Here is a 24,890-nt window from a genome sequence, read left to right as displayed (position 1 = left end):
CACAGTTTGCTACTTCCTGATCTGAAGAAAAGTAGGAGTGAGTGGGACAACAAAATATGTTCCAGGTAGAAGAAACAGTACGTGCTAGATCTGGGAAGGGAATGAGAATGACTTTCTTGGTACTAACGAACACATGTTCAACACTGATGACAATCAGGACAGCACTACATCCCCAGCACCTAACACAGCGCATGCACATAGGAGACAATCCATCCACATTTGTAAATACCTACTGCTGAAACCCAAGAGTGTGAAAAGAGAAGGCACAGAGGGAGAAGCAAGATCACTAATGATCTTCCAAGCCATCCTGTGGCATCTGAACTTACTGGCTAGTCCCTGAGGCAATGGGAAATAACTGAAAAGTTTTGAGATTTCCTTTTGAAAAAGACTATGCTAACCGATAGTGTAGGAAATGGACAAGGGAAGTAAAAAACAAAACAAAACAAAACCAGTTTAGAAATTGTGGCAGTTTTCCAGATGAAAGGACAATGTTGGCAGTGGTGGGAGTGTGAAAAATAAATGGACTTGAAAGATCCTGAAGAGTTAGCATCAATAATACTCTGTGAGTGGTTAGATATGTGATGGAAAAGAGGAACACCAAGGAGGACGCCCAGGTTCCTGGGATGGAAAATCATGTAGATGCTATACTCACCACTCATCTGAGGAACATCAAAGGAGTATATGGGTAGGATGAATCAGTATGGGACATGTTAAAGAAAGAGGTGCTTTGACACCTGTGTGACTGGGGCTGAGCGAAAAGGGCTGAAGATAATGACATGAGGCCCTACAGCATACTACAGGAATAGTTAGCATCACTCAGGAGTATCATAAAATAATAACAAAAGAGTTTTATGATAAAGAGAAGGCTGCCAAGGAGGCTGAGAAAAGGAGTAGCCAGAAAATGGGGAGGAACACCAGGAAAGCATGATAGGAAATGAAGCCACAGGGACAAAGCATGTCAAGAAAGACAATGCGCTTAATGGTTTTAATACTGAAAATCCAAGAAAGGCTTAGTCTGAGAAGTGACTGTTAGATTTAAGAGGTATTAGCAGTTTTTAATGGGATGCTGGCATAGAAGCTAGACTGCAGTGGAGAAGGATAGAAGGAGAAAGGAAGGGAAGGCAAGGGGGAAGAGTTTAGATGATTCTACAAGGATGTCTGGTTGTGAAGGACAGGAAAAAGGTGAGGTAATGTTATAGGAGTTTTGACGTTTTTAATATTGATATGTAGAAAAAACAAAAAGTTAAGTAGAGAGAGGTAAGAGATAAAGGATAAAGAAGAAATAATCCAGAAAGACCCTGAGAAGGCAGAAGAGCATAGGATACACAGAAGTAGAGAGAACAATTCAGTTCAGAGGGGAACAGGAATATTCCTTATAATAAAGAAAGAAGAGAAAAAAGAATGGTTGCAAGTTCATAGAACAGACAGAAAGAGGTTATGAAGAATAGATACCTGCAGCTCCTGTTTCTTCTCAATAAGAGGTAATCACCTGCAAAGAGTAAATAGCAAGGGGAGGGAGACCAGAAGTGAAAACAAAGCAGGAGGATGTGAAATAGATGCTTCAAGGTTGTGGAGAGGCTGTGACTAAGGACATATGGATGGATTAGAGGTCATTAACATTTCCAGTTGAGGCTCTAACCATGGATTTATCACAGCACCAACCTGGATGATGGTGAGATTTTTAGCAATACTGAGCAGCAGACATTGGTACAGTATGAAAAAGAAGGATTCAGGCTGAATCCAGGCTTTGCCAGGTGATATCATGGTAGAATTTAGCTAACTGGTTTTACAAGAAGCCAAGGAATAACGTCAGCTCCTGCTTTGCTCTACAATATATGCAAAGATACAGATTATCTATATCTATATATACCTTTTAGAAGAAGTACTTTAAGTAGCATAATTTGAATATTAAAGAATGGATTAAGAAAAAACCATTGTGTTTTGCAAATTGCTACTTCCAATATTTAGAGAATATAAACTTGGATTTTTAGAAGCCATAAAGCCAAAAAAGTTCAAATGAAGATAGAAATTTAAAATTTTTTAGTTAGTAAAATTATAAAATTATTCCTGTTTAATGCAATAATTACATTTAATAACAGAATCTTGAGATAGAATTAAAAAGCCTATTGATTAGCATAAACAGAAGTTGCTTGGTTTATACCTTTGATGCTGCTCCTGTATCTGATCCACAATTTTTACTTTGTCCAATAAATTCTGAATTTCAGCTTTTTGTCGATTAATAATTTCCTTATATTTTGATAACTCATCTTCTGTTCTTAATCGTTCATCTTCTAGACATTTCACCTATCAAAAATCATAACCAAGTTAGACTAAAAACAAAATTTACTTGTTCCTTAACTATTTCATATAGTGATTATATATTAATAATCCAAGCTAGGAGCACATGGGTGGTACAGTCGGTTAAGCACCTGACTCCTGATTTTGGCTTAGGTCATGATCTCAGAGTCATGGGGTCGACCCCCAATCAGGCTCCACACTACTATCTACTATGCAGGAAACCTGCTTAAGATTCTCCCTCTCGGGATCCCTGGGTGGCGCAGCGGTTTAGCGCCTGCCTTTGGCCCAGGGTGCGATCCTGTTGACCCAGGATCGAATCTCATGTCGGGCTCCCGGTGCATGGAGCCTGCTTCTCCCTCTGCCTATGTCTCTGCCTCTCTCTCTCTCTCGCTCGCTCTCTCTCTCTCTCTGTGACTATCATAAATAAATAAAAATTAAAAAAAAAAAAAAAGATTCTCCCTCTCCCCCTGCTCCTCCTCCACCACTTATGAGCTCACACATGCATTCTCTCTCTTGCTCAAAACAAAACAAAACAAACACCTAAATTAAATTCTGGAGCAGAATTAATTAATGTGAAGAAAACATAATGGGATGATAAGAATGCCGGGGTTCGTTCAGTCTCAGATTTCTCATGATTTAGTCACGGGACTTTTAGCATGTCATGTTGTTTTGGCTAAATCTCCATTTCTTAACCTGCCAACAGGATATACCTTCCCCACATATCTCAAAGAACTGTCACAGAGAACAAATGGAAGGGCACATGAAGGACACTTTGAAAATTGTTAAATGATGGCAAAGTCAAGGTGGCTACTTAAAAGGCTATTTCTAAATAAATGAATGATATACAATGATATTTCACATTCATATTAAAAGGGATACTATTTTTACAATGAAGACTATACTAGATTGTTAGAAATTAAAACTGTACAAGACTATACAGGAGAAATATAAAATCCATTAACTTCTGTCACTCAGTTCTAGTGTCCAACTATCTTTCCAATACAACTGCCTTACATGAGAGGCCCAAGGATAAGTGACAGAAACAGCAAATGTGCTATATAACAGGAACTTTTGGCAAATACTTCAAAGGGACCAAAGTAGAAGACATTTTCATTTCAATAAGAGTCCATTTTATTGCTAGAAAATCGATATTCTACTCCTCTGAGTTCTTTCATTTTGGAATGAAAGTGTTTCCCTAACACTTAAAAAAATCAGGAGTCCAAAATTGAAGCTATTTACCCTTCCTTTGAAATCCTGACTATAGATTTCCTCACCTTTGTTCTCAGTGTTCGAAGTTCATCCATGCCCTCCTTAAATGTCCTCTTCAGATCTTCCAGTTCTTTTATTTTGGCATGATGCATCTTTTAAAAAGTTTAAAAGAAACCACAAATCATTATGTACTAAAAAAAAGACCTAAAGTTTATTGCCTGTTCCTTCGAAAGGGCCTTTAAAACGGGAGACAGTATTCATCCCTTCTCTCCTCCTCAATTTATTACCCAATCCAGGGTAATGAAAAGGCCAGAGCCACTCACCTCTAGCTGGTCAGACTTTTCTTGCATTTGTTTCTCCAGTTCTCCTTTTGTGACTCTAAGCTTGGCATCGAGCTCATTTGATTTAATTTCTTCTGACTCCTAATGTAAAGGAAATGAAAAAAGTATGACTGAATTTTTCAAGTTTTATACTTTGGAAAGCTTTTGCAGTTAACTTTACAGATTGTGAAATGCAAACCTTAGATATCTAAAAATGACTGCATTGAAAGATCTTAAATATGTCAATTCTGCATGAACAAGAATAGTACTTAAGATATGCAACATAATACAGAGTTCCTTGTACTCTTTATTCTTCTGACACTTTCTAGTGTTTTTATTTAGTTAATTTCTCTAAGGTCTTTAGTTAAGCTATATGTACTTTAACACAGAAAAAAACCTGTAATTTATTTAACTGCCCTACCAAATCCATTCCATGCTTCAAATGTTACAGATACAAAATATTAATGAAGCAAGGGTACTGACATTTGGTGTAATTTTGCTACTAGTCTCTTTGAAAAGTTAAGCATACCTGATATGTTTTTATCATGTCCTGACAGTTTTTCCGTATCTGATCAGCTTCTTCTTTTGCTTGAGTTAGCTTTGTTGTTGTTTCTTTGAGTTTATCTTTGGTTTCCTGCATTGACAAAAAGATACTGTGAGATAAAGAAAAACATATATTGGTTTCTTCCCCTGGTCCCTGACACAAAACTCCTCTAAAACTCTTGTAATTTTCTAAGTCACAAGAACACTAGGAGCATCTCTGGTTGCAATATCGATTTTGACCTCTGTTCCTGACACAGAGCTCTTGAAACTCTTGTAATTTCCCAAGTGACAGGAGTATCTTTTCTTCTAATGAGGCGACTCTGGGTGAACTCCTGGATGAGAGCTGGTCACCAGAAAGACCAAGTCATGATTAGCAGTCTTGAATTTTCAGTCCCCAAAGAAGGCCAGAAGATGGAGTTGATTGATCATGCCTTCATAACGAATCTTCCATAAAATCCCAAAGAATGGGGCTTAGAGAGCTTCCAGGCTGTCAAGTATAACCACATTGAGAGGGTGATGCACCCCAACTCAATGGGGACAGAGGCTCCTACACCTGGGACCCACCTAGACCTCGCCCTATATATCTCTTCATTCGGCTGTTCGTCTATATCCTTTATCATATCCTTTAATAACATGATAAACATTGTTTCCCTGAGTTCTTTAAGCAAATCCTTCAAACCCAAGGAGGGGATCCCTGGAACTTCTGATCTATAGCTGGTTGGTCACAAGCACACCTGGGCTTATGGCTGGCATCTGTAATGTGTGTTGTGTGTGTGGTGCAGAACAGGGGGCATTCTTATAGGACTGAGCCCTTAATCTGTGGGATTCGATGCTATCTTCAGGTAGGTATGTCAGAGTCGAGTGAAACTGTAGGTGGTATTGCAGAGAATTACTTGTCGTGGGGGAAAACCTGCACACATCTGATGACCAGAAGTGTCAGAGGTGAAGTGTTCTGCGTAAAAATAAACTAGACTTAAAGGGATGAAACATAGTAAGGAGAACTGGGTTCTTTCCTACACTTGAGGAGGAGAACAGTTTTTCCTTCACAGACAGTGACATGACTGGTCTCAATAATGTGATAAATGGTAAGAACAATGACCAGAGTAACCTTGGTACTGCCACTGAGTGGTTGGATACTATTCTAGAAATAACACTTCATGCTCTGACAAAAAACTAAAGTAGCCTGTGCAGTTAATTCATAGCCATTAAATAAAGTTAAATTTGATAGTTTTCAGTAAATCACTACAAGTCATTAACCCGGTAAGACAAGAGGAAGAAAGTGTTAAACAGCTCTTTGTACACACATAAAAGATAATTCTTTGTTTTATGGCCATGGTATCTATTCAAAACTGTCTTATAGGTCCATGCTACAATTTGGTTTCTGTTCCTAACCACACTCCTAAAATAGCAATTCTACAGGTTTGCAGTGACTATTCTCTCATCAAATCCAATGACTTTCTCTCATTTTCTATTCTTGACTTACTTGCTCCAGTTCTGACCACTCCGGACTCTCTGGATAGCCTTCCTCTGTTCCTATTACAAGACAACATACTACTGTTTTTCCCCTTTCCACTGTTGTCTTCTCTGTCTCAATTGGCTTCCTGTTTCCTGTGGCAATTTTCCAGATAAAGCCCTGTTCTGTAGCTCTTTTTCCAAAGTTCTTCAGACCTATCCAGTCCCATGGCCTGGGCTATTATTTGGATTTGAAATGAGGGTTTAGGTATCTTCTCCTAGTAGCTGCTTTTCAGAAAAGGGCAGAAGCTACTATCTTGCTTTCCTATAGGCAGAGTCCAGGGCATTCCTGGATCATAACAACTGATACTTTGTCTGTAGCTTACATGTTTCCCCCCTTGAGAACATAGTTTCTGAACAATACTTAGCTTAGCACTTGCCATATGTTAATTATTCACATAATATTTGCTGAATCTATGAAGGAATCACTAATATAAACATCCCCTCTAAGAAGGCTTGTTTTCCTAAATATGAAATACTCATCTCCTGTTTTTCCTTTTTTCTTGCTATTCCTCCACTTGAAATGTTTCTCTTCATCTTTTGAACCATCTAAATTGCATCTATCTTCACACACTACTTCTTTTACATCATTTTTGGATAACTCTATCATATAATTAAGTACTTAGCTATATATATCTAGCTGCTGGTTTTTAAATAAGAACTTGATTTGTTTTTTGTTTAAAGATTTTGTTCAGGGACGCCTGGGTGGCTCAGTGGTTGAGCATCTGCCTCCGGCTCAGGGTGTGATCCCAGAGTCCCGGGATCGAGTTCCACATCAGGCTCCTTGCAGGAAGCCTGCTTCTCTCCCTCTGCCTGTGTCTTTGCCACTCTGTGTATCTCTCATGAATAAATAAATAAAATCTTTAAAAAAAAAAAAAAAAGGATTTTATTTATTTGGGACGCCTGGGTGGCTCAGTGTTTGAGCATCTGCCTTTGGCTGAGGGGGTGATCCTGGGGTCCAGGGATGGAGTCCCGCATCAGGCTCCCTGTGAAGAGCCTGCTTTACCCTCTGCCTACATCTCTGCCTCTCTTTCTGTGTCTCTCATTAACAAAAAAAATAAAATCTTAAATAAAAGAAAAAAGAAAACTTTATTTATTTGAGAGAGAGAGTGCACACAAGCAGGGGGAGGGGCAATGGGAAAGGGAGAAGCAGACTCCCTGATGAGCAGGGATGCCAATACTTGATCTAGGACCTTGAGATGAAGACAGACACTTAACTGACTAAACCACATAGGTGCCCCAAATCTTTTAGGGTCCCCTACTTCTATACCATCAATAACTGAAACAGCTTGGTACACAGTAGGTATTCACTCTATTCATTAAAAAAATAGCAACTGAGAGATTCCCATAATGCTAAATATATATTAAGTAAATAACCAAATAAAAGAAAAGTTTTGGTTAAGGAACTATGTTTCATTTATTCCCTGAGCACCTGTCATGTCAGACACTGTTCAAAGCTTTGAAGAAATATTACTAAGAAGACAGATAAAATCTCTACTCTCGGGATGCCTGGGTGGCTCAGTGGCTGAGTGTCTGTCTGCCTTTGGCTCAGGGCATGATTCCAGAGTCCTGGGATCGAGTTCCACATCTGGTTCCCCGCAGGGAGCCTGCTTCTCCCTCTATGTCTCTGTCCCTCTTTCTGTGTCTCTTGTGAATAAATAAATAAAATCTTAAAAAAATAGATCTCTACTCTCAAAGCTGATAATCTAGTGATGATCACAGATAATACATAAAATATCTAAGTAAAAATATGTTATATTAGATAATGACAAATGTTAAGGAGTCAAAATAAAGTTAGGACACAAGGGGGTTTGAGGGGAGGTATGCAAATTTAGAGAGCCAGGGAAAGTGTCACTGAGAGGTGACAGATGGTAAAGACCTGAAAGAAGTGAGCAAGAAGATTTGCTAAGGGACTGGATATGGTGACTGAGAACCATAGGTTTATCAAGGATAAACCTAAGATTTCTGGCCAGGGCAACTAAAAGGATGAATTGCGATTTCTTGAGATGGAGGAGTAATGGAGGGCCAGCACATTTTCTATTCTGTTTTAGATATGCTCAGTTGAAGATGCCTGTAAGTCATCCAAGATGTCAGAGGTCAAGTAGCCAAGTGAATATATGAATCTGGAATTCTGTGTATAAGTTATAAATCTAGGTATCCCTAGCATAATTTTTTATGCTATATTTTCATATGTTTTTAAAGTTTCATGTTTTTCAAGTTCACTAATCTTGTCTTCTAGAACATCTAATCTTCTGTTAATTCTATCCAATGTATTTTTCATTTCAAACATTATATCAATTTGGCCTTTTAAAAATCTTTTATGTTTCTCCTTAACATATTCCCACTTTCACTCATCTTCTTGAACATATGGAGTATATTTTTATAATAGCTGTTTTAACATCTTTACCTACTTCTTTCATCTGTGTTTATTTCTGGCTTTGTTTTTATCAACTGATTTTTCTTTTCATCTCATTATAGGCTATATTTTCCTCCTTCTCTTCCTGTCTCTTAATTTTTTATTAGATACTAAACATTGTGAATTTATGTTCTTAGATCCTGGAGATTCTTTAACTCACTTGAATATTTTGGCTTTCTTCTGGGACATGGTTATTGAAACAATTTGGAGGCTTTCTTTCAAAGTTTTGTAAATGGGTCCATAACAGACTGGAGTCTCGCTGAAGTAACACCCTTCTGAGGACCACTGGATGCCCTGTATCTTAAGATGGCTTCTCTTGGCTGGGGGAAACATGAACGATTTCCATTAGCCCTCTGGGAGCCCCAGGAACTGTTGCGCCTACTCCTTTCTGATAGTCCTTTCTCCACCTCTAACTTTCTCACACACACACACTCATCAGTGAGTAGTGAGCTGAATGAAGAGCTGAGGGGAACACACTGCAGATCTCCAAACCTTTCTCTTCTCTGGTACTCTGCCATATTTTCTATACTTCAGTTTGTCTCCTCAATTCCTGGAGACTGCTGGGATCTGGCTGGGGTCCTCTTCTTTTGCTGCAATCTGGAAACTGCAGGCATTACATCTTGCTTATTTTCCCAATCTCAGAGATCACTGTCCTGTCCTGCCTTTGTTGCCCAAGCCTAAAAACCTTCATTTCATACATTTTGTCTTTTTTTTTTTTAAGTTTTTAAGATGGGAGGGTAAACCTGGACCTTGTTACTCCATAATGCAATAGACTATAGTTATGGAAGAGTTATAGAACTGAACATATAGTTTTACTAAGTGAGGTAACAGCAAAGCTAATTAAAAGTGAGCTCTAGCTTCTAATCAGTGGGCTTTATGAGTAAACCATTTAAGAATGAGGTTATTGTTGACAATGTGATAACTTTTGAAGAAAAGCATAGATAGTAAGTAGCAGAGTCTTGTTGAAGGAATACATCATAAAATATACCAACCCCTAGTTGCACATTAGGTCTGCAGTGTATTATAGTCTCTTACTTCCTACTGGTCTAGATGCTGCCTTGATACCCAAGACCCTATTTCTCAAGCTTTCTCTGAAGCAAAAATGACTGGCAAGCACCCAGCAGAGTCAAACCACAGTCTACTACCACATCCGTTACTGGCCACATCTATGCTCCCAGTGAGATTATTTTATCCTGGGACCCAAAGGTAGCAACCAGATAGGTCAACAAGTATATAAGGTTTACACTGTGGGGGAAGTCCTTTACTACACTCAATAGTCTTGTTTTTAGAAGCTATGTGTTAAAAACACATTTTAGTTTAACTACTGAGGGAGTTTAGGAAAGGGAATAAATGAAATTGTTCCTATTGTTTGGTCCAACTGATAATTCTACTGATGATGGAGCAAACCAACCTACTTAGTCTGAGACTTAAATTCTGGAAATCAGGCCTGGAGTCCTGATCAGAAGCTAATGTTCACAATGAATCCAATACCTTCCAGAACTTTAGTATTAATGCCTAGGACTAGGTGCGCAGGGACTAGAAGTTGGAAAGGGTACCTGGAGAAAAACTTACAAGAGTCCTAGCTCTTGTCCATATTTTAGCAGGTGGCCAACACTGTGTGGATAGTCACTAAATCTTGTACCCTTTGATCCAGATACTCTTCCTCACATCAACTAGGTTAAATACATATAACTGGTCACCAGGATCTCATCCCAGATACTCTCAGAGCAATCAAGACCCCTACTATTCACTATATACAAACTATTTAATACAATGCTGTGCACAGAGGAAAGCCCAATGAAACACTTGCTGGTTAAAAAATGTCTTTAAAAAGAACTGGTAAAGGGGTGCTTGAGTGGTTCAGTTGTTTAAACAGCCAACTCTTGATTTCAGCTCAAATCATGATCTCAAGTTTCCTGGAATCAAGGCCCATGTTGGGCTCCATACTTGGTGTGGAGTTGGCTTGAGGAGTACAGTTGTCCTTCCCAACTCCCTCTCTCCCTCTGCCCTTCCCTGCCACAAGTGTGCACACACTTTCTCTCTCAAATAAATAAATAAATCTTTTTAAAAATGTAAAGAAAAGAGACGCCTGGGTGGCTCAGTGGTTGAGCATCTGCCTTTGGCTCAGGTCGTGATCCCAGAGCCCTGGGATTGAGTCCTGCATCAGGCTCCCCACGGGGAGTCTGCTTCTCCCTCTACCTGTATCTCTGCTTCTCTCTATTTGTCTGCCATGAATGAACAAATAAACCTTTACAAAAATAAATGTAAAGAAAAAAAAGAACTGGTAAATTTCTGATTTTCACATACTAGGACAAAATACATGTTATTTTCATTTTCTAGCAATCCAAACCATGTAACTTTAGTGTCTCAGCCTTAAACCATTTCTCTAACCTACTTAGAGTATCCAGTTTCATCTGACCTCAAAACTGCCATTAAATATCTATTATCACCCATATTTTTTAACACATGTGGTCACAGAAGACCAAGTATTAGTCTTTCACTCTCCAGTGCTAGCAAATAGGTTTCAAGCTCCTGTCTCTTAGGGCTATAGAAGATGAGCAGAAAAGTACCACAGACATTAGTTATGACCCAGTATTATGGTCAGATCCTGAAGCAACTCAGGCAGTTTAGAAATCATTACCATGATCTAGGATTTGGAATTTTAATTCTTCATTCTGTAACTGAAAGTAACAGGAAATTTTAAACGATTTATAGCCCTATGTGAACTGCAAAGATTTTTGCTCATATTCCCTTCTGGCAATTCCTTCTCTACATGTGTGGCTCCCTAACACTTGGGTGCAGATCAACAGTTAGCTCAGAACTTGAGGAGAGCTGCTAGTCTCTATTCTTTGACCACTGTCAACACAGACACCTCTCCCTACAGTTTTCTCTGATAATATATGTAAATATCCAAAGGTTATTCTACTAACTTAGAATTATTTAATGAGATAACTTATGATTATGGTTTTAAACACTAACATTAAGTCTATTTTTGAAAACCTGGAATCTGTTATAAATAACATTGCTTTTCTATTTAAGTATTTCAGAGTTGTTATTTTACTTCACATTCTATCATATTCAGATTTTTATAACTCTTATACCAGTACAGTTAGTGCTTAAAATTATGGCATCATAATTTAAAGGTACCAGGCTTTATGATCACTTTTCATTAATTTTTTTTTAAAAAAATGATATTCATTAGGCATAATATCAATGGAATTATATCGTAACAAATAGATATGGAAACTCTTAAGATCTTTATTACACTCTTAAATAAGAATTTATATTTCTTGATTATAAGAATCTTAGTAGCACTGTTTTTTTTTTTAATTTCCAGAGTTTACTTTCAATTTTGATAACATACAGACTATGCTTCTCCCCCTAAATTTCTGACAATGTATAATATCAAATATAGCTACCAAAAATATCCTTGAACAACAAAATCAATTTTGGAGTTGTTAGCAATGAATGATAAGATTCAATATTTTTTAAAATTCATGATAAAATTTAGCATTCTAATTTAATATGTAAATCACACAAGGAAATTATCTTCTCACATTCATCAAATATTCAGGCCCAACCTATCCCACAGAAGTCACAAAATTAAGCTTTATGTCTCATTAACTATTACTTCATTTGCTCTCTTTTTTAAAAGATTTATTTTTTATTTATTTTAGAGAGAGAGCAAGAGCACGCGTGCACGTGCAGTGGGGAGGAGCAGAGAGAGAGAGGGAGAGAGCCCTAAGCAGACCTTGCATTAAGTGCAGAGCCCAATGGAGGATTCAATCACATGACCCTGATATTATGGCCTGAGCTAAAGCCAAGAGTCACTCATGCAAGTGACCTACCCAGGTGCCCCTGTATTTGCTTTTAAAACTGAATCTAATATCCCCTGCAATATATAGTACTTACCTTGTGTGAATCCATTTCTGCTTTTAATTTGTTTTGTGCCCATTTTACTTTAATGACATGAGAATTGATATCTTCCTTTAGTTTGTCAATTTCTCTGATGAGTCTAGTAGTTTCACTTTCCTAAAACAGTAATACTAGGTCATATTTTTTCATCTGAACAATCAACTAGTTATTTATGTATCTTTTGTACCTCCTCAAAACAATCAATTCAGTAACACAATATTTTAGGGTTTAGTATATTATAACGTACATAAACCTAATTCAAAGTTCAAATGAAAGAGAGGACCAAAATCCTAAATCAAATTAACAGACATAAGATGATTAACATTTATATTTCAGCCAACTAGATATGTTGCAAGCAAGCATTAAGTATGATTCTTCTCAACTGGCTGGCATTAAGAGGAAATACAAATTAAAATCTTCCAGAATTTCTGAGAACAATGAAAACATTCCTGAACTAAAAGTTAATGAAAAAATAACATTCATTACCAAGAAATGATAATGGACTAGAAATAAGACCATGCTATGAGGCTGCTAGTTAACACCAAGGACTCTGAATAGCTCAGTAATTAAATTTCTTTGGGCAGCATCTAAAGAGAACATGTTTTTCTACAAGAAAAATGTAAGTTCTATCCTATAACAAATAAGTATTACATTAAGATTCTAGTCAAATTACATAGTTCTGGCTGAGAAACTATTCACATCTTGATCCCACTATGCATGTATTTTACCAAAATAAAATGTTCTTTTGAAGCAGAAACTCATTTCTTCAAAGTACAGATATTAAAAGGTTTAAAAAAATATCAGGAAAAAGTTATTTAATAAACAACATGTGTCGATATCTTGTTTTTTTTCCTAGCAAAGACTTTTTTTGCAGACAGGTAATGAGATACTAAGACTTTTAAAGCATTCATGTTCTTAGAAGGTAAACTAACAAAAACAACTTTATGCTTAATAGTGACTTTAACCACATTAATTATGATTGTTTGATACGATAAGGAAAAGCAAAAGGAATGAATTTCAACTATAGTACAATAGCACAAATTATACCTTGGTCTCATATAGCTGGTGCAACCGTCCTTTCTCCTGAGAAAGCTGCTTAATTTTGTTAGTGTTTTTCTCAGACTCTTTATTCGCATCTCTGAGTTTCCTTTCAAGTATCTCTTTTTCCTTTCGAAGGTCTAAAGATTCCTTCTCACCTCTTACATACTTCATTACCATTGCTTCTTTTTCCTGGCGTGCCTCTTCACATTTTTTGTTGGCCTTTGAAAAAATATCCAGCATTAATAAAAAATTTTTTAAATCAAAATCAAAATAAATATTTTTCTATAATGTTACCAATGTATTTTCTGTTTTTCTTTCTTTTTTTTTTTTTTTTTTGCACAACATCTCCAGGACCTGTGTCAGGAAATTTTTAAATGAAAGGAAATATTCAAAATTAGAGAAAAATGATACAGTAAACAAATTAGTATCACTAGTATTTGCTTTTATGCTTTCCTATTTCTTCTACTTTGGCTGACATAATTGCCACTTTGTTTACTCCTCCAGATCTACTTTTCCACTCTATCCTATCCCACCCTGTGCTTTGGGGAAATGACTATCATGGACTATAATTAAGTTTCCTTGCCCAGAACTTCCAGTTAGATTCGGCCACCGACAGGAGGCACTTGGCAGACCACAAGTACAGGCAGAGTGACATCTGGCTTCTCCAATCACCACAGGCTGGCTGAAGGCCACTGCTCACATCAGGTGCCCTCATTATATAATTAGCCCCTCTGAACCGCACTACTGGTTCCCTCTTCTCATTCCTTTAGCTTGAAGAGTTTTAATGGTTTCTCAAGGGGCACTTGGGTGGCTCAGGTTGTGATCCCAGAGTCCTGGGATCAAGTTTGGGATCAAGTTCAGGATCAAGTTCTTGCAAAAAGTAATCATATGAAAGCTAATTAATCATTTGATTTTCTGTATATGAAAAGGTTTCTAAAGTATTTCACTTCATTGGGTGCTTGGGTGGCCCAGTCGGTTAAGCAGCTGTGTTTGGCTCAGGTCATAATCTCAGGGTCCTAAGATCAAGCCTGCATTAGGCTCCCTGCTCAGTAGGGGAGTCTGCTTCTCCCTCTCCCTCTGCCTCTCCCCACACGCTCACCCTCTCTCTCAAATAAGTAAAATCCTTAAAAAAGAAAAAATATTTTACTTAAAAAATACCTAACTGGACTAAGTGTGACAATCTATATGGCCTCAAAATTCTCTATTAATATAAGCTGGTACTCCATATTCTGAAGTTTCATGCAATGAAAACTTTTACAGATAGCCTTTCATTTAAGTAAATTTAAATTCACAATTTGCAAATATGATGCAGCACATATTCATGTTATAAAAGATGGAACCTTAAATTTTAGGGATTTTCAGTGGTATCTAGTGGTAAATGCCAACTGATACTATAATTGAATTGAAGATGTATAATGTTAAGAGAATGTAGGAAAAGCTCTCATGCTCTGATGAAAATTAACTGACTAAGAATGTTTCATGAAGTTCTGGAACAGCTGATAAGTACATCTAATAGACACTCAGAATACTATACAAACACTTTTTAAAATTGCCCAATTGGGATTTTTTCCCCCCCACTGAAACAGTCTGCTAATTTTCAAGAGAAATTAAGGGAATCACTAGAATAGGAATATCAGAGATCCCTGAGGGTTTCACAATGTAATTGTGGACAAGGACTGAGAAAATTGTACTGGAATTGGTTAACTGAATTAGCTATACTTTTAGATAACTGAATAACTGTTCTTAGAAAAGGCAATTAATGGCAACATTCACTTCAAAAGAAGTCTGGTTTAAAAAAAAAAAACAAAAAAAAAAAAACAAAAGAAGTCTGGTTTCATAAGTTAGTCCTCAGACAACATATTGGCTTTTAGAAATACAAAAAGTGTGGCTTCTGTCCCAGAAGAGCTCACTACCTAGTATGAACAACATATAAACAAAACATTTATACATTACCTTAACATATATACATACAATATATAAAGAAATGTGCAAATACCTACGGGTATAAAATAGCATGATTTTTTTGGAGGCTATCAAGACATTTTATAGGATTTAAATTTGGCATGCTGGTTGGACTGGGGAGGAAGTAGTTATGAAATAGACTGGTAGAGATTAAATCTTCAAAGGAAGAAGGGCTTCTCTTATCACGCTTATGAGGTGAGATTTTATCCTACAGGCAATGGGAAGCCAAAAGATTTATACATCGGAACCTTTTATTAAACGTGTGTTTAAGTAAGATAACTAACTGATGGCAGGATGGAAGCTTCACTGAAATTGAGAGATGAGAAGTGGAAAAACCAGAAAAGAGACAAAGTAGATAAAGTTAAACACTGTAAGGTTTTTTCTTTCTTTTTTTTTTTTTTTTTTTTTAAGATTTTATTCATTCATGAGAGACACACACACAGAGAGAGAGAGAGAGAAAGGCAGAGACACAGGCAGAGGGAGAAGCAGGCTCCATACAGGGAGCCTGATGTGGGACTCAATCCGGGGTCTCCAAGGATCACGCCCTGGGCTGAAGGCAGCGCTAAACTGCGAAGCCACTGGTGCTGCCCAAAACTGTAAGGTTCTTGACTATAGCAGGGATGTCCTGTTACTCAGTCATCTGTGGATCAGCTGCAAAGGAATAACCTGGGGTGCTTAAAGTTCATGTTTCTAGGTCTCAACCCAGACCATGGCAGCACTTGCTTCCCAGAACTGCTGGGAGCATTAAACAAGATAATATAGTATAGTATTACTATACAGTAATATAGTAATTACTACTTAAGCTTCCCTAGAAAGTCCATTTATGGCATAGATAAAGGAAGAAAAGCCAGTAAGTCTTTGCATTTGACCAGTTTAAGATGTTTATCATTGACTTGGATGAACATAAAGAAAGCATGAATAAGATAATCAAGATACAACAGTCTGGGACACCTGGGTGCTCAGCGACAGAGCATCTGGCTTCAGCACAGGGCGTGATCCCAGGGTGCAGGATCGAGTCCCACATCAGGCTACCTGCGAGGAGCCTGCCTCTAACCTGTGCCTAGGTTTCTGCCTCTCTCTCTCTCTCTCTCTGGTGTCTTTCATGAATAAATAAAAATCTTTAAAAAAAATACAACAGCCTGCTAAAATTAAAACATAAGAAGTACTGCTTTTTGAAACATGGCAGATAAATTATCCCCATCCAAAATCCAAAATATTTAGATGAAATCCAACAGATATCCTTTTATTTTTTAAAGGTTTCTTTACTTGGGAGAGCAAGCAAGCAAGCATACAGAGAGGGGAGGGGCAGATGGAAAGGGAGAGTAGACTCCCCACTGAGCCTGGAGCCCCCTTGGGGCTTCATCCCACAATCTCATATCCCTGAGACCACAACCTGAGCTGAAACCAAGAGTTGGATGCTCAACAGACTGAGCCATCCAGGTGCCCCACAAACATCCTTTTAATAAACAGGTAAGTTCTCAAGAAAGTATGAGAAACTCCCCAGGGCCAAAGAAGCTAAGGGGAAGCAGGAATCCAGAGCGGTATGTTAAGCTTGAACTGCCCTGTAGACATTTCCCAATACCAGGCCATGAGGATATGGCGGGAGGAAACATGCTGTAAATTACCTGAGAATTTGTAAATCTATCCTCTTACAAGTATAAGGTTCAAATTCATTCTACCTATATAGTCAGTTAATACTTCCTGATTCAATTCATCATAACAACCAATAGTCAGGCACTATGCTAGGAAATGAAGTTGACTGTAAGTAAGATTCCATACTTGAGAAGGAGTTCAGGGCCACCCAGTGGCTCAGTAGGTTGAGCATCTGCCTTAGTCTCAGGTCATGATCTCAGGATCCTGGGATCAAGCCCTGCTGCCTCTGGCTCTCTGCTTAGCTGGGAGTCCACTTCTCCCTCTGCACTCCCCTCTGCCCAGCCCCATACTCATGTCCTCACATATGCTCTCTTAAATAAATAAATAAATCTTAAAAAAAAAAAAGAAAAGAAAAAAGAGCTCAGGTAGTAATACAAAAACAATGCTTAAATGCTCTCTTCTGAAATCTATATATACCTCTCAAGGAGATGATCAGGTATACCAAGTAGGAAAAAAAAAAATCCAACAAGATGCACAGTAAGATTCTAATTAAGTAGGAAGAATATGTTTATGAATACATACACATAAGCTTCTGTGCCTTATACATGTATACATGATAAGATACATAACCAAAATATCAACAGTTAACCTTGGAACAAGGAATGGGATACCAAGGATTTGGGCACAGGAAGAGAGAAGTACAAATGAAGGAGGATTTTCACTTTTTGTTCTGTATACTTCCTCAATTTATTAAAAAAATATTTTTGTAGTTAGCATGTATTTATGTGTTGCTTTAGCATTTTTTTAAAAAAATTACCCATTCTTAAGATACTACTGATACCCGAAATAGTCTAACAGATTAGTTTATAATAAACAAGAAAAAGTCACCAGAATATAAAGCTAATAATGATAATGATTTGAAAAATACCTGTTCCATTCGATGGGCCATCTCTTTATGCAACTGCTGAACTGCATTTTTAGCTGCAATGTCTTGAGCTACTAGTTTTTCTTTGGAAGTTTTAACTTCTTTACTAAGTTCCTCTATTCTTGATTCTAACTGTAAAGAAAATTATTTCCAGATTATTTTTATAGCTATACCAAAGAGACTACCAACACTTTAAATAAATATAAACAATGAAAGGGAACATAAAGAATGTAATGAATAGGGATCCCTGGGTGGCGCAGCGGTTTGGCGCCTGCCTTTGGCCCAGGGCGCGATCCTGGAGACCCGGGATCGAATCCCATATCAGGTTCCCGGTGCATGGAGCCTGCTTCTCCCTCCGCCTGTGTCTCTGCCTCTCTCTCTCTCTCTGTGACTATCATAAATAAATAAAAATTAAAAAAAAAAAAAAAAAAAAGGAATGTAATGAATATACTTCAAACAGAAATCAAAAGTAAATGTTAGCAATGTTTCTAAATCTTTTTTTTTTTTTTTAAGATTTTATTTATTTATTCATGAGAGACACAGAGGCAGAGACATAGAAAGAGGGAGAAGCAGGCTCCTCACAGGGAGCCTGATGTGGGAGTCGATCTCTGGACCCAGGGTCATGCCCTAGGCTAAAAGCAGACGCTCAACCGCTGAGCCACCCAGGTGTCCTCCTTCTAAATCTTATTAGAATTAAGGTATAAAGCTGATGCAGTTTCTGGTAAGATGTATGTGGCAAGCTCTAGAACAATCACCAGGTAAATAACTCAAAAATATACTGAAAATATGAAAGAGATTTATTTATTTATTTTTTAATGAAAGAAATTTAAATGTTAGATATTTACTTAATGCAAAAGAAAGCAGTAAGAGAGGAATAGGGGAACAAAAAGACATGAGACATATGAAAAAAAATGGCAGACATATGGGATGCCTGGATGGCTCAGCGGTTCAGGGTCTGCCTTCAGCTCAGGTCATGATCCTGGAGTCCCAGGATCAAGTCCCACATTGGGCTCCCTGTGAGGAGCCTGCTTTTCCCTCTGCCTATGTCTCTGCCTCTCTCTCTCCCTCTCTCTCTCTGTCTCTCATGAATAAAATCTTAAAAAAAAATGGCAGACATAAATCTACTGTCAATAACAGCATTAAATGAGATTATATTAACTATTTATATCAAAACCCAGAGATTATCAGATATAATTAAAAACACAATCCAACAAGACACGATATGTAAGACATGCTTTAGATTCAAAGATAGAGACTGAAAGAGAAAGAATGGAAAAAGATCCAGCAAGCAAATAACCATAAAAAAATAGGAGTGGCTATACTAATATACAAAATAAACTACAAAAAAAAAAAAAATGTTACCAGAGAGAAAGAGAGAGAGAGAGAGAGATTTTATAATGATTAAATGGTCGATCAATAATTCTAAGTATATATGTACCTAATAACATAGCACAAAAATACATGAACCAAAAGCTGATAGAAATGAAGGAGGCAATTCATAGTTGGGAGACTTCAATACCTCACTTTTAATAACGGACAAAACCAGATAGAAGATTAACAAGGAAACAGGTGACTTGAGCAGAACTATAAAACAACTGGATCTAACACATCTATACATTCCATCCAACAACAGGAGAATATACATGCTCATCAAGTGGACATGGAATATTCTCTAGGACTGAACATATGCCTGGTCATAAAATAAATCTCAATAAGCTTAAAAGATTGAAATCTTATAAAATATGTTCTTAAACTATAATGAAATGAAACTAGAATTGGTAACAGCAAGAAATCTCAGATTCTCACAAATACGTTAAAATTAACACTTCAATAAACAATGGGAAAAATCACAAGGAGAATTAGAAAATATGAGGAAATTAGGAATACAAAGACACAACATACACAACTTAGGGGATATACCTAAAGCAGTGCTTAGAGGGAAATTCACAGCTATAACTATATTAAAAAAAAAAAAAGAAATCTCTCAAGTCAACAACCAAACTTTCATCTTAAGGCACTGGAAAAAGAGAAGCAAACTAAACCTAAAGCCAGCAAGAGGAAGAAAATAATAAATATTAGAATGAAAATTAAATAGAAAATAAACAGAAAATTCAACAAAACGGTTCTTTGAAAAGATTGACAAAATTGACAAACCTTTAGGCAAAAAAGGAGGTGTGGGAGAAAGACTCAAATTACTCAAATGGAAATAAAAAAGAGACACACTAACCTTATAGAAATAAAAACAGTATAAATGAATACTATGACCAATTTAACTTGGATGAAATAAAAGGACAATTCCTAGAAAGGCACAAACTACCAAAACTGGCTCAAGAAGAGAGAATCTGAGCAGACCTATAAGTAGATTTAATTAGTAAAAAAATAATAATAAACAACAAAACCTACCAAGAAATATTTAAGCCCAGGAGACTGCACAGATAAATTCTACCATGCATTTAAAGAATACCTAGTCTTTTTTTTTAAGACTTTATTTTTAAGTAATCTCTATTCCCAACATGGGGCTCAATCAAACTCATGACCCTAAGATCAAGAGTCACACACTCCCCTCAGACTGAGCCAGCCAGATGCCCTGAATTAATACCATATCAATTCTTCACAAACTTCCCCCCAAAAGAAACACTTCCCAACTCATTTTATGACTTCAGTATTACCCTGACACTAAGACCAAGAAAATCACAAGAAAAAGAACTATAAGACCAGTATCTCTTCTGAATATAGACAAATTCTCAATCAATGGAAATTACAGCACTAGCAAACCAATCCTGAAATATATAAAAAGAATCATATACCATGACCCAAAGCTATTTATTCTAGCAATGCAAGGCTGGCTTAACATCCAGAAACCAATTAATGTAATGTATATCAACAGAACAAAAACATATGATAACCTCGATAAATGCAGAAAAAGCATTTGATAAAATTCAGCACTCTTTCATAATAAAAACACTAAGCAAAGTAGGAATAAAAATGTACTTCTTCAACCTGATAAAGAGCATCTGTGAATGCTAGCACAGCTAGTATAGTACTTAATGGTGACAAGCTAAATGTTTTCTCCCTAAGATCAAGAACAAGAACAAGATATCCATTCTTGCCACTTTTATTCAACCCCATATTGGAGGGTCCAGGCCAGACAATTAGGTAAGAAATGAAATAAAAGGCACTTGGAGGGATCCCTGGGTGGCGCAGCGGTTTGGCGCCTGCCTTTGGCCCAGGGCGCGATCCTGGAGACCCGGGATCGAATCCCACATCAGGCTCCCGGTGCATGGACCTGCTTCTCCCTCTGCCTATGTCTCTGCCTCTCTCTCTCTCTCTGTGACTATCATAAATAAATAAAAAAAATTAAAAAAAACAAAAAAAAAAAAACAAAAAAAGGCACTTGGAAAGGATAAGTAAAACTCTCTATTTGCAGATGACATGATCTTATATACAGAAAATCCTAAGGACTACCAATGGATATGGGGTTTCTTTGGGGGTAGTTGATAAATGTTCTAAAATTGTGGTGAAGGTTGTACTACTAAAAACCATTAAGCTGTATACTTAAAATGGGTGAACTACATGGTATGTAAATTATATCTCAATAAAGCTGCTGAAAAAACCCTAAGTGTTAGCTTATATTGGGATCCCTGGGTGGCTCAGCAGTTTAGTGTCTGCCTCCGGCCCAGGGCATGATCCTGGAGTACTGGGATCGAGTCCCACATCGGGCTCCCGGCATGGAGCCTGTTTCTCCCTCTGCCTGTGTCTCTGCCTCTCTTTCTCTCTGTGTCTTTCATGAATAAGTAAATAAAACCTCTTAAAAAAATAAATAAAATGTTAGCTCATAGAACATGTGTATAATTTCCCTTATGACAAAATTACCTAGAGTGACAGTGTCCAATTCAAGCCACATGTGTAATTTATATTTTCTAGTAGACACATTTTAAGAAGCAAAACGTGAAATTAATATTAAACTTAATATATCCAAAATATTAACACTTTGACACATAATCAATTTACTTTAGAAATGGAGATATTTTACTTTTTTTATACTAAGTCCACAAAATTGTGTATTTCATAAAGTATTTAATTTGGACTAGCCACCTTTCAAGTACTCAATAGCTATATGTGGCTAGTGGCTGCCATATTGAAAGGTGAAGATCTAGAGATTAATCTAAGAAAAAAGAATCCTGCTATATTGGCTAGCAAAAGAAACTAGAATCCAATTTTCTCCTTTAAAAAGGCACAACCACTAACAAGCTCATGAAAAGAACAGCTTGGGTTCTCTCCCCTATTTTTGGTCTTTAGTTTCTGATCATCAGCAGTGACCTGCCTACTAAAAGCTGGCTTCTGTCCATTTGTAAGCCTCCCTTACACTTTAAAGTTTTAAGTTTGTTTTTACTATGGTATAGCTCTAAAGTACATAAAAGTGAGGATTAAGCAAGTAAAATTTATAAATACTATCACCTTCCAACTATGTAATGGTACATTAAATATACCAAGACATAAGCAAGTAAAACTTGGTTTAATTTTTTTATTATCAATTGTTTATTGTTTTTTTTTTTCATTATATAGTTTTTGGTGATGGATGAGACAAAAGGAAAGACTTTTAAGGTTAAAATGCTTCTAATCCTGTCTACAGAAGAAAAAAAGCAGCTCAATAAGATAAAGAGCAGCTCAGCTTTGCCACAAGTCTGAATATTCACTTTGTTGATCCATACATCAGAATTCATTTTTTAAAAATTTAAAAAGGAAAGAAAAAGAGGAAAGACAAACTGGAGAAGCTAGCTAGCCAGATAAAATTCTGAAAGAGAGCCAGTTTTCCAGTATAGTACACAATAACACTGAGAATGGAATCATCTTAAACTATAAGCTTAAAAATATTCTAATGCTGGATATATATATATATATATATATACATATATATAAGGTATAAGGTATATATTGCTTCTTCTTTAAGTAGTGGAAAGTCTATTTGCCAAATCAAATCTTTTCTTCCTCAGATTTCTATTACATATAGAATACACTCACACATATCCTATAAAAATATAAATTTTTACACGAGAAAAAAAATCAGATGATTCCCATTTCAAAAAAAAAAGAATGCTTTATATACCAAGCAATCCTCTGAATTTAAAATACAATTTAGCTTACAGAATTTCAATTTATACATAGATTTTTCAGGAAGGCATTTATTTTACAAATTGAAGTATAGTGTTTAAAGATTTTTTGCCTTTTTACCTGTTTAATTGTGCTCATATGCTGCTTCTCTGTTTCTGTTCTTTTTTTTAGTTCTTCTCTTAAATTGTCTTTTTCTGAACAAATGTCTAAGATGAGCTCCTGATGCTTCTTATTTTCTTTAATTAACCTAAATACAAAAACAGCAGTATAAGTAAAACACAATTAAAAATGGAGATGTGAAATACAGTGTTTGCAGATTAGATATACTTCTGATTAATATATCAACATTCCTAAGTAATCCTTTTGTAATGAGACATTGTATTTTATAGAACATTCTCTGGTGGTCAGGGTATTAACTTCTTGCAGAAATTTGCATATTTCAAATCAAGTGAAATATAATCAGATAAAGAAAACCACATTCTTTTAAGTTTACCACTTTGGGTATCTCAGCTATTTACTTCATCCCGTCTGTATTTGAATTCCTCCAGGTCAGTGGTTCTCAACCTGAGGCAAAGTCCTTCCAGGCATTTGCCTGGAAACATTTTTGGTTGTCACAACAGAGGTGGGGGGATTGCTACTAGATTCTTTTGGATGGAGGTCAGGGATGCTGCTAAACATTTTATAATGCACAGTACAGCACCCCCCACCACCAAAGAGTGATCTCCTAAATGTCAATAATGCTGAGGGTGAAAAATCTTGCTTTATTTAGATTTTAAGAATATTTCAACGATGTTCTAATGATAGTTACAAGAGACACTGAAATAAAATTAAAAAATATAAAAGTTCAAGCAGAAATTTCATTTTGAGTCCCCTAGAAAAATATAAATAAAGCCTTAAAAGTTACCTGTGCAGTATTCAGGACTTTGACATAAGATACCTCAAGAAGTTAACAACTAGTATTTTTGAATTATTAATAGCAATAACTATTACTTAATACTTATTGCACAATTACTATTCACTAGGTTTATCCTTAAGTGCATAATTTCATTTAATATTCAGGTTTATGAAATTACGAAGCCTATGAAATTATCTATTTTATGAATTTTAAGAAATAAAAAAAGCAAAAAACCTGAAGCCCTGCACTTGTTCCAGGTCACACAGCTACTAAGTGGCTGAAGTGAGATTTGGACCCAGGTCTAATTCCATAGTCTAGGCCTTTCCCTTCTTTGAAGATGCTCATTCACTGGACAAATGCTTATTGGGTACCTACTATGTACCTATATTCTTCAGTGTGCTAAAAGTTATGTCAGCAAACCATCCCTGCCCTCACGGTAGTTATATTCAAAGGGAGAAAATGAAAATAAACACAATACAATAAAATGTCAGGCAGTGATCATGTCCTATTAGGTAAAAAAGAAAAAAAAGTAAAGGAGGGCAAGAGGACAGAGAGCGACTTGAGCAGTGATTTTATTTTATTTTTTTAAGATGTATTTATTTGAGAGAGAGAGCGAGAGAGAGAGAGAGAGAGAGAGACTGCGCAGGATGCTGCGGCAGGGCAGAGGAGGGCAGAGGCAGAGAATCTCCAGCAGACTTCCCACTGAGCTCAGAGCTGGATAACAGGCTCTATATCACCACCCTGAGATCACCAGTGCAGCCTAGGGTCAGACGCTCACCTGACTGAGCTCCTCAGGCGCCCTTAGGCAGTGAATGTAGATAAGGTAGTCCGGATGGCCCTCTCTGAGGAGCACAGGACCACAGCAAGAAAGCAAATCATGCAAATACTTGGGAAGGAGAAAAACATACCATGCAAGTTTCTTCAAGCCTTTTTGGCACAGTGGTTTAACTTAGATTATTTATTTGATTTGGTGTACACTCAAGCTGTTGCAGAAAACTACCTGAAGCAAAGGATCCTGGCTGCAGTTTACAAGTAAGCAATCTAGGAAGGCAGAAGTGGAAAAGCAGCGAACCCTCAAACTGTCACATCCGATGCACAACTAACCGTTCTTAATTAAGAATTCTGGTTGGGTCTTTGGACAACACACTG

The 24,890-nt window shown here is 36.8% G+C and overlaps 1 protein-coding gene across 1 annotated transcript in view; it reads right to left on the bottom strand.

Moving 5' to 3' along the window:
• CCDC186 (coiled-coil domain containing 186) overlaps window positions 1–24,890 on the bottom strand; it is a 49,830-nt gene that overhangs the window by 11,198 nt on the left and 13,742 nt on the right. The window contains exons 3-10 of the mRNA XM_041743806.1: window positions 22,967–23,093; window positions 17,738–17,866; window positions 13,261–13,473; window positions 12,211–12,330; window positions 4,357–4,461; window positions 3,831–3,929; window positions 3,573–3,659; window positions 2,162–2,304 (exon numbers count right to left, since the gene is read on the bottom strand). Coding sequence (XP_041599740.1) covers window positions 2,162–2,304; window positions 3,573–3,659; window positions 3,831–3,929; window positions 4,357–4,461; window positions 12,211–12,330; window positions 13,261–13,473; window positions 17,738–17,866; window positions 22,967–23,093 — 1,023 coding nt within the window. The remainder of the gene's footprint in view (window positions 1–2,161; window positions 2,305–3,572; window positions 3,660–3,830; window positions 3,930–4,356; window positions 4,462–12,210; window positions 12,331–13,260; window positions 13,474–17,737; window positions 17,867–22,966; window positions 23,094–24,890) is intronic.

This window comes from Vulpes lagopus, chromosome 2 (assembly GCF_018345385.1).
Source record: "Vulpes lagopus strain Blue_001 chromosome 2, ASM1834538v1, whole genome shotgun sequence".
Lineage (NCBI taxonomy): Eukaryota > Metazoa > Chordata > Mammalia > Carnivora > Canidae > Vulpes > Vulpes lagopus.
Note: the sequence above shows the minus strand (reverse complement) of the source record. Positions and strands in the feature narration are given on the sequence as shown.